The sequence below is a fragment of the Ochotona princeps genome, chromosome 12 (genome assembly GCF_030435755.1).
Source record: "Ochotona princeps isolate mOchPri1 chromosome 12, mOchPri1.hap1, whole genome shotgun sequence".
In the NCBI taxonomy this organism is placed as follows: Eukaryota; Metazoa; Chordata; class Mammalia; order Lagomorpha; family Ochotonidae; genus Ochotona; species Ochotona princeps.
The window spans coordinates 43,814,114-43,823,898 of record NC_080843.1 but is presented as its reverse complement, the minus strand read 5'-3'; the positions used below and the strand labels follow the sequence as shown (position 1 = coordinate 43,823,898).

At 39.8% G+C, this 9,785-nt stretch overlaps 1 protein-coding gene across 1 annotated transcript in view; it reads right to left on the bottom strand.

Annotated features, from left to right (window-relative positions):
* Window positions 1-316: 316 nt before the first annotated feature.
* Window positions 317-9,785, bottom strand: part of DNAJC15 (DnaJ heat shock protein family (Hsp40) member C15) — an 82,037-nt gene continuing 72,568 nt past the window's right edge. The window contains exon 6 of the mRNA XM_058670699.1: window positions 317-538. Within this exon, the coding sequence (XP_058526682.1) occupies window positions 468-538 (71 nt within the window). The 3' untranslated portion in view covers window positions 317-467. The remainder of the gene's footprint in view (window positions 539-9,785) is intronic.

Below are 9,785 nucleotides of genomic sequence, written 5' to 3'. Positions count from 1 at the left end.
TACAGGGTCTTCGAGAGCAGCGTTCTATTGCAAGTTCTAATAACTACTGTACAAAATACCCTTTTGTAAATTCCACCCTTTCAAATAATTATCCCATGAGGTGGCATAAGTATTTGCTCTCAAAAACATTTAAATACCTGATGTAGGCAAAGTTCCAAACTTCTCTGAGGAAATAGGGGGAAATGAGGGCACAAACTTAAATAGTAAAATTTCTACTAAAAATCTCATTTGTGTTTTTGGCAGTCATTCTGTCTGTGCACTTCTGTATGTGGACTTAGAAGTGATACAACAAAAATCTTACAGGACTTTAAAGGGGTTCTTCTGAAAGGTAATACAGCTTTTTATTGCTGCGTTGCTCAATGCAGAAAGATACATTGTGGTCAACATCAGTATTTCAGACTGTGCACGATTTGTTTTTCCTTCAAGTATCCCGTTTTGCTTCCTTCAGTTCAACTCTTCAACATCAGTCAATGCTTGGTGGTTGATTCTAGCACGTCTTTTGCTTCGTTTATTTTAGTGGCTAGGTAAGGTGATCCCCCTGAGAGGAGAAAGAAAAATGGATTAACAACGGTCAGTGAACTAACTGAAGTCCCCAATGTAACAGACTGATAGATTTGTCTTCTAACAAAACAGTACAAATTTTAGTAAAATGGCATAAATATCCAACAGTAAAAAATAACTTGTGAGGAAAAGTAAAGAGTTATAATCAGGAATAATTTTGAAAGACACTTGAACCATTTCAATGGTCAGACATTTATAGTTCAAACATGTGACTAGGGAATTTTCTGGAACATAGAGGATGGTCCAGTAAGCAAAGTCAGTCTTTAATCATGTCTTCTGACTTGAATATCCATCTTTTTAAAGATAGGATTAATTTGGGGGAGGGGAGGAGACGCACTGACTCCAATCTTATCAAGCCTTATGATTAAAAAATAAGACCAACAAACCTCAGTCTTACTTAGTGCTAAAAGTCACGTTTACTAATACAGATGAATGAGCAAACTGTTAGAGTAAAAAAAAGTAATGTTTAGAAAACAGGGAAGAATTTTCTTAAGTCAAACTGTTACATATTTATATAGTTCTGGATTCCTACTAACCTACAAATTAAGTCCTTTTAGAGTATTTTCTTTTTGCACTGAATTCTAAAACAAGAGGAAAATTGAGGTGTATTTCAAGCACAGAATGATTAAAAACCAGAGCCTATTTGATATGTAAAAATACTAGTTCCAAACTGTCAATTAAAGCTATTTAAACATCATACCCTTTCTAACTTCTAATCCTAAAAACTGTCATTGCTCACCGCTACCTAAAAGCCATGTATTTGTTTTCATTTTGCACTCTTCCCTTAAATGCAAACCACTGACAGAAGAAAACGTCCCAAGCCTACAACAATCCAAAAACCATCTAGACTGCATTCTGTAAATATCCTGTCTTATGCAGGCCATTTAATACAAACCACTCACTTTATGGAGAAATAAGCAGCAGAGGTATGGATCAACAAACATGGCACTGTGGTAGAAAGGACAACGCTGGAGGAAACTACATAGACTTTTTGCCTTTGAGGATAACATGTTTCATATCAAGAACTGAAGACCCACAAATAGAATTACAAAGAAAGCTGTTTAAAGTTTTATGTACTTAAGTCGATTTCACGGGATTACTTCTGAAAATGTTGTAATGAGCTAATGTCAATCCTGATAAGTAATATAAACTTTCAGGGTACCAAGGTGATGCAAACCATCTCAGATGTTCTTCAATCACTAATATTTAACTTGATCTTGGATTGATATGCCTTCTGGACGTTTAGAGGAATCTTGGGGTTCCCCTTGACATTAGAGATCTTCGGAAGGTAGTATGGCTCTATTTTTTAAAATCTGGGTAAGGGCTACATGAATGAGATCCTTTGACTGACTTACGTAGTTTAAAGTTCTAATACATTTACTGACCACTGATGTTATGCCACTGACATCTAGGTCAAGTTTGATGCTATCCAGAATTCACTAAGACTCAACAACCCTTATGAGCAACAACATGATAACAGTGTGGCAATATTGCTCTAAAATTTCATTTAGTTCTTCCAGCCATCCTGGACTGATTCCATGCTTGCTTTAATTTTTGAGTATTTATCTGCCCAGCACTAGCCATAGAGCTAACCTGAGTAAATCTGAGATGATTAGCAAGGCTGACTCCTGATCCTGTACTCTTCCTCACCATTCCACAATGCCTCTTACTTTGTTTAGTGTAATGAGCAGGAAGTCCTATAATCACATTACACATCTGGCTTTTGTAAACCTTTTTACTCAATTCCCTAAATCATACCAGGTTCTCTTCCTTATAGAAGATAAATAGATGAATCACAGAGATGATTTCAGAGTATGTATCATTAGACAATAAATATTAAGGGTGACCATGACTTACATCTGTATTAGATGTGAATCAAGACATGTGCAAAGGAAGAATGAGTCACTATTCCATTATTTCCTTGCTTTACAAAAGTTATACATGTTTACCTGGAAGAATGATTTATTAAGTGTAGGTACTAAGTCCAACATCCTTTGAAAATAAAAGCACTCAAATCAGTAAGAAACAACATGCTACATATTTTAGCATGTTTCTCAGTCTAACAAAGGGCATTAATAACAATACCTGCATCTAATATTAGCAGGCAAACACCAGCTAGTTTTCCTATTCGACTTCTCACTGGAAGTTGTAGCCAAGGCAATTTGGTTTTTAAAAAAATGCAAAAAGTAAAACTATTCGTGTCATGATCTTATACATAAAATCTTATGCAATTCATTAGAAACTATTTGAACTAAGAAACGAGATCAGCAAGGTGGCAGGGTAAAACATCAAACTGCAGGAGCGGGCAATTTTGCTCGAAGTTAACATGCCTTGGTCCTACTGTGGGATGGCTTGGCTTGGTATGACTCCAGGTCCTGGGAAGTGCAGGTGATGGCTCAAGTAACCAGATTCCCAACTAAAGGAGATCTATGTGGCGTAACTGGCTCTGACTACTGCAGGCATCTGGGGAGCACACCATCTTGAGGTTGGTTGGTTGAAAAGATTAATTTTACTTGAAAGAATTAGACAAATGTTCCATTGGTTGGTTCACTCCCCATAGGGTCAATACGGCCAGAGCTGGGCTGGTGTAAAGCCAGGAGCCTCTTCCAGGTCTCCCATATCGGTACAGGGGCCCAAGCACTTGGATCATCCTCCACTACTTTTCCAGGCTTTTAGAAAGGAGCTGGAGTGGAAGTAGAGCAGCTGGGACATTAACTGGTGTCCTTATGGGATGATTACACAAGTAGAGATTAGTCTAATATGCTACCACACCAAGCCCTCAAGGATTTTTAACAATTATATTCCTAGGGCCCGGTGGCGTGGCCTAGCAGCTAAAGTCCTCGCCCTGAATGCGCCGGGATCCCATATGGGCACCGGTTCTAATCCCGGCAACTCCACTTCCCATCCAGCTCCCTGCTTGTGGCCTGGAAAAGCAGTCGAGGACGGCCCAAAGCCTTGGGACCCTGCACCCCTGTGGGAGACCTGGAAGAGGTTCCAGATTCCTGGCTTCGGATCGGTGCAGCACCGGCCGTTGCAGCTCACTTGGGGAGTGAATCAGTGGATGGAAGATCTTTCTCTCTGTCTCTCCTCCTCTATGTATATCCGCCTTTCCAATAAAAAAATAAATCTTTTAAAAAAAATTATATTCCTAAATGCTTGTAACGAACAATCTAAGCATGGTGTCTTGCTCAGAGCAATTCAGAGATAGCCCCAACTAGAAGATTAGTTTTCATTACACCCTTTAAATCTTCACTGCTTTTAATTCTCCTGAGTGATCATAATGGTGCCCTTTTAAGCACATGAAGTACTTATGTGTTGTCATAAGTACTTCATGTAAACATAGACCATCCCTAAAATCTCAGTATAGCCAGTTTTCCTGATCGTGATTCATCGGCTTTATTTTTACCTTCAAAATATATTCTGAATTAGACTTTTTTTTACCTCCTCCTTTACAACAGTCTTAATCCTAGAGAATGTTATACATTTATACTACTACAAACTTTTCTACTATTTCCTTTCACTTTTGATTCTGTATTTTTTTTCCATATCCACCAAAGTAGTCTTCTGAATATTCCCATAACAAGTTCAACGTTTTTACTATGATTTGCAAGACACCAAGTTATCTGGCCCTAGGATTTCTCTCCATATTTCCTACCTACCTTCCCTTTGCTTGCTATAAATCGGATAATCTTAATTCCAGAAGCATCCAGTGTGTTCTCATTTCAGGAGGTAATATACTCAGGAATGATTTTCTCATTTTTGCATGATTTACTCCCAAGTCTCCGCTCAAACATTCCCTCCTTATTGAGATGCCACAAGCAACTCTCGTTGCCGACCCTCTGGTTGCCCTTCTTGTTGAAAGCTCTATTGTTAATAGAGGATTGCAGGAAATTTCCCCATGCCAGGATAAATTTATGGCTAAAAGCAACAATGATTTTTAAATATGCTATCATTTTGTGGTTCTTCTGCATAGGATCAGATCAGCTGGGGTTAGAAGCTGCCTCACTAGAGTTCACTAGTTTTACTGGGTGGTAACTTTCTTTAGGCCTAGGCTCAGAATTCACACGTCATTTTTGCTTATATCCTGTTGGTCAAAGGGTGAAAAAATAGATCTCTTTAAAGATGCCCACAAATTATTTCCTAATAATCTACTAAGCCACCTACACTTGTCTCTGTGAGGTACAATGTAAGATCTATAAGGCAAGGTCTACATACTGCCTAGGGTCTAACACACTTGATTTACACTGAGTAATCAACAAAAACAAGCTTTATTTGCAAGGCAGAGTGGGGGTGGGGGAGTGGATGGGTGGAAGGAAATGGGATAGATAGAGAGAAAGCTTTAACTGGAGCTGGGCCAGGCGAAAGCCTCAAGTCAGGACCTCCCTACTGGTCTCCCACATGAGTGGCAAAGACTTGTGCACTTGGATCATCATCTTATGCCTTCCCAAGAGCATCAGCAGGAAGCTGCACTGGGAGTACAGTAACCAGGACTCAGACTGGCACCCCAATAGGGGCTGAAGGTGTGGCAAGTACAAGTTTACACCTCAGTGCTGACCCCAACAACAAAAATCCGAAGAATGAATGAATATTGTTACTACTTGGTTTATCATTGTCCCTCCAAACCTGAGGTCTAAGCTTAGGTACGGTGTGGTAAATAATTGCTAGCAAAATGAATGAATGCCAAGCACAAAAGATTATAGCAAAATTTAGTTCTTTAATGCAGTCTCGAGCTGCATTAACTTCTTTCGGCTGCTTTTACACTGTTAAGTCTTAGGCTTTGAGATCAAATACACCCCCCACGGCTCTTTCTTCATGTGAAATACTGCCAAATCTCTTTCCTGTATTTATACAATTGATTTTTGGGGACTAAAAGAACATTGCACTTATCCCTGCTGAATTTAAATCTAATCTCTTCTGATTCATCAGCCTCTCCAGTTGATCATTTCCACTGCCACTCAAATTTGCTCAAAATTACTCAAGCTCCTACATTTAAAACAAAACAACAACAGCAACAAACCCACCAGCATTTTTTCTCTAGGCACCTGATCCTACTGACAAGCACTTCCCCCATTTGGCTCCTCTTTTCCTCACAAAAACCTCTGAAAAAGGTGAACTAGGTAAGTTAACTTCTTCCTCCTATCTTTTCACTCTTCAACCCAGCACCAATTAAAACTGGTTCTAAGTCCATCAAAGCCTTAGTGTTATAATAAAAACACTAGATCTGCTTTTCTGTCCTTCTTAGTGGTTCACACAGCAGGATTCAGCACGGCTGGTCAGTCTGCTTTCCCGCACTGTAATTCTGTCTTAGCTTATGGCCTATGACGCTATCTTCTCATTTTCTTCCTTTCATCTCTTTTGCTGCTGCTTCCTCCTTTATAAAGTGGCCTTTAAATTTCTAAGGTCCTTATACCTGGATCCTGGATTTCTCTCTCCCCCTGCAGTCACTTTCCATGACGGGTTTACAGTGGTTTCAATATCACTTTACATTGATGACTCCCAAACAACCAAACTCAGACCCCTCTGCTGAATTCTATGTTCTCCATTCAACTTCCTACTCTCCACGTGGATTGTCTCGACAATTGAACACCGATACATGGTTTTCTCCCAATCTGTTTATGATGGCCTGCCTGCTTCTGAATCATAACCCATTTCTGCCATATTTTAATCTTTATCCTTATGAAAAAAAGTATCCTTTGTTTTTGATTATGATGCCTTGTTAGAGATCAATGCTCATATTGCAAACAAGGCCATACAAAATTAAAAACAAAAATGAAACTAACAGCAAAAACCCCACCACTGACTACTATTATTGTGAAACGCCTGAAGATATCAGCCCTTGAATAAGCCAGCAGATTTTATAATTAAGCTTTTTCAGTTTAGATTTCTAGTATTGTAAATAACTATAGTTGGAACTCAAACTGTTCTGATAGAAAATATGGCATTAAAATGACTTTGCATACCAAAAGGAGGTCTGAAAACAAAAGCATGAGGTTAATTCTATCTTGAAAGCATCAGACAAGGGGACTGTGAAAGAGCTGAGCAATACATTTTTAAAAATGGAAGGGGCGGGCCTGGCACGATAGCCTAGCAGCTAAAGTCCTCACCTTGTATCCACCGGGGTCCCATATGGTCGTCGGTTCTAATCTTGGTGGTCCCGCTTCCCATCCAGCTCCCTGCTTGTGGCCTGGGAAAGCAGTTGAGGACAGCCCAAAGACTTGGGATCCTGCACCCGCGTGGGAGACCCGGAAGAGCTCCTGGCTTCGGATCAGCACAGCTCCAGCCACTGCGGCTCACTTGGGGAGTGAACCATTGGACGGATCTTCCTCTCTGTCTCTCCTCCTCTCTGTATATCCGCCTTTCTAATAAAAATAAATTTTTTTAAAAATGGAAGGGGCAAGTGTTCTGTTGAGCAGCTGAGTTGCCCACAGCCCGTTCAGAGTGCCTGGTTGTAAGTGCTGCTTCCCCTGCAGGCCAGCTCCTGCACCTGAGAGGTCCAGGTGAAAGCTCAAGCTGGTGGGCTCCCGACACTCTCGTGCAAGACCCAGCTGCAGTTCCTGGCTCCTGGCTTTGGCCTGGCCCGATCCGAGCTAGTGGGGAGTGACCTAATGGAGGAAATATCCCTATTTCTCCATCTCTGTCACTCTACCTTTCAATTTTGAAAAAGTAAAATATGGGAACTAAAAAAATAAGATATTAGATTAAGGAAAATTTAGAACACCTGAATGAACCAAAAGCCAAACAGAAAAAGGAACATAAAAAAGGCAAGCCTCAAATTTTTGCTCATCAAAAAACTACGTGCTGCAAAGACAAGCTCCAACAGAAAGGGAGGGGAAAAACAGCCGGGAAAAGATCTACCCTGTAAATATTAACCAAAAGGAAGCTGGTAATGTTAGGGCTAGTCTGATAAAGTATTACCAGAACATGCTAGAACAAGAAGCATTTCTGGTTATTAACAGTGGTATTTAAAAATGACGAGGAGTCCTAACAATCCTAAATTGTTTCCTTAACACAAGCTGTCACAATAAATCAGGGGAAAAACAAAGCAAGCAGCAAACATCTATAATCATAGACTTTACTCCTCTCAACATACCACGGAAAGTAAACTAACGATATTTTACAAGATCTGGGCAACACAGTGAACTTTACTCATATGGCTGGAACATGCAATAACTGGGATATATCCAGTTCAAATGATCAGATTACTTACCCAAAGTGACCATATGCTGGCTGGGCCACTGACATTATGTATGTTCTCATCCCAAATGGATTTAAGTTGGAAAGCAATACTAGAAAATGCCCAGTTAGTCAAAAACAAGGTAAAGCCTGACAACACATAGGTCACAGAAAAGCAGCCGTGTGGCTGGTTGCTGCCTCTGCCTGCAGCACTCAAAGGCAGCCCTATTTCCAATCCACCTCCTACAATAGCACCTGGGAAGGCAGTGGACCAAGGCCCAAGGACCCGAGACCCTGCCATCCATGTCAAACAATGGATGTTGCCGCCATTTGGGCACTGAAACAACACACGGAAAATACCTGTCTGTCCACTGCCACCTCCTTTCCCCAAAGTCAGCCTTTCAAATTACTACCTTAAACACACACACACACACAATGAAAACTAAATATTTCTATGTGAATGACTGCTGAAACCAATGATGTGTATTTCTATTTCAAAAAATAAAACAAGGAATGAAAATGATGTAAAAAACTGACAAATGAAAATAAACAGAGACCTGATATGAATGACCAGCCACTTGTTGAGAATAAGCAACTCACATGAATTTTATAAAAACAAGAGAATAAGATATACTGAGAAAGTGCCTAAAACTCTGTAATTTTAAGCAAAATGAAAATTTTGAAGAATCGACCAAAATTAAAATAAGAGCTCTGTATCTTCATATTAAGTGAATATAAATTTATACCTTTCCAATCTCCATGGACAGATGGCTTACTGATGAACTGTTGTGAATATTTAAGACTTAATATTTGTAAAATTAGTCATTTAACAAATAATGCCCGATTCCTTTTCAAAGGACAGAATAACTTTGATAACACCATTTATCAACTTTCCAAAACAAAGCAAGATTACTAGTTATTTTCCTGAGGCATTTTTTCTCTTAATGTTAGGTATGCTATACTCTACAAGAAATCTTTCTTCTTGGCTCTATTTTAAAAAAATATTTGCAAATATTATAAGCTTTATTTTGTCTTCCACGTTTAGGTTTATCAAGTAAGGAGTAGGCTGTTAGCTGCCTTCATATTCAAGTTCCCACATAAATAAGATGAAGCTTTGTTTGGAATAATAGCCAAGATTCAATCAATCAGCTAGGAAGCAGTGGGCCTGAGTTCCCGACTGTTAGCTTTGGCCCTTCAGCCACCACAACCATTCAGGAAAACATCAGATACGGAGCTCTCTCCCAAAATAAAAAATTAGGATTTTCATAATTCATTGTAAAAGAAGCTATCAGCAATATAATGGATTTGTCTTTAGTTCCAATGCTGAATTTTGACTCAAGCTGTTAAAGGAAGAATATTATGCATTTATTGACGTGGGTATTAAGTGGAAAAAAAACCTGGCACTCTTACTGCAGGCAGGCTGACTTTATATAAATACAAGGAAGAACATTTTTTTGAAAGACTCATTTGGAGGGAGAGTCCAAGATGTATCTATTTCATCCACTGGTTCACTCTCCAAATAGCTGCAATTGTCAGGCTGGACTGAAGTCCGGACCCAGAGCTGCTTCTGGTTCTCCCACAAGGACCCAGGCCTCCCCCACTGCGTTCCCAGGTGCATTAGCAGGAAGCTGGATCAGATGCAGAGCAGCGGGACTCAGTGATGTGACCTTGTAAGCCAGGAAGCTCTTTATCACCAAGTTCTCCAAAGTAAACAGACCATTTTCCCTCAGAATGGAGAAAAGTCCTATTTTGGGAGGCACCACAAGTGCCTCTCCAGCAGTTTCCAAGCTGTAGTGAATCAATACTTCTACATAATCATGATGCTGGCAATGCCAAATGGTTGTAAAGATGTCTAGGTGTTTACTTCTCAAACAGATTTCTAAAAAGTAGAGACTGGGAGAGATAAGAAAGTTATTATCTCCTTCCATCCCCGCCCCAAACGCACACAACAAAGTGAGGCTAGGAGCTGAGCTAGCTCAAAGCCAGGAACCAGTCAATCCAGCTCTCTCACGTAGATGGCAGGGTTCCAATTACTTAAGTCATCACTACTA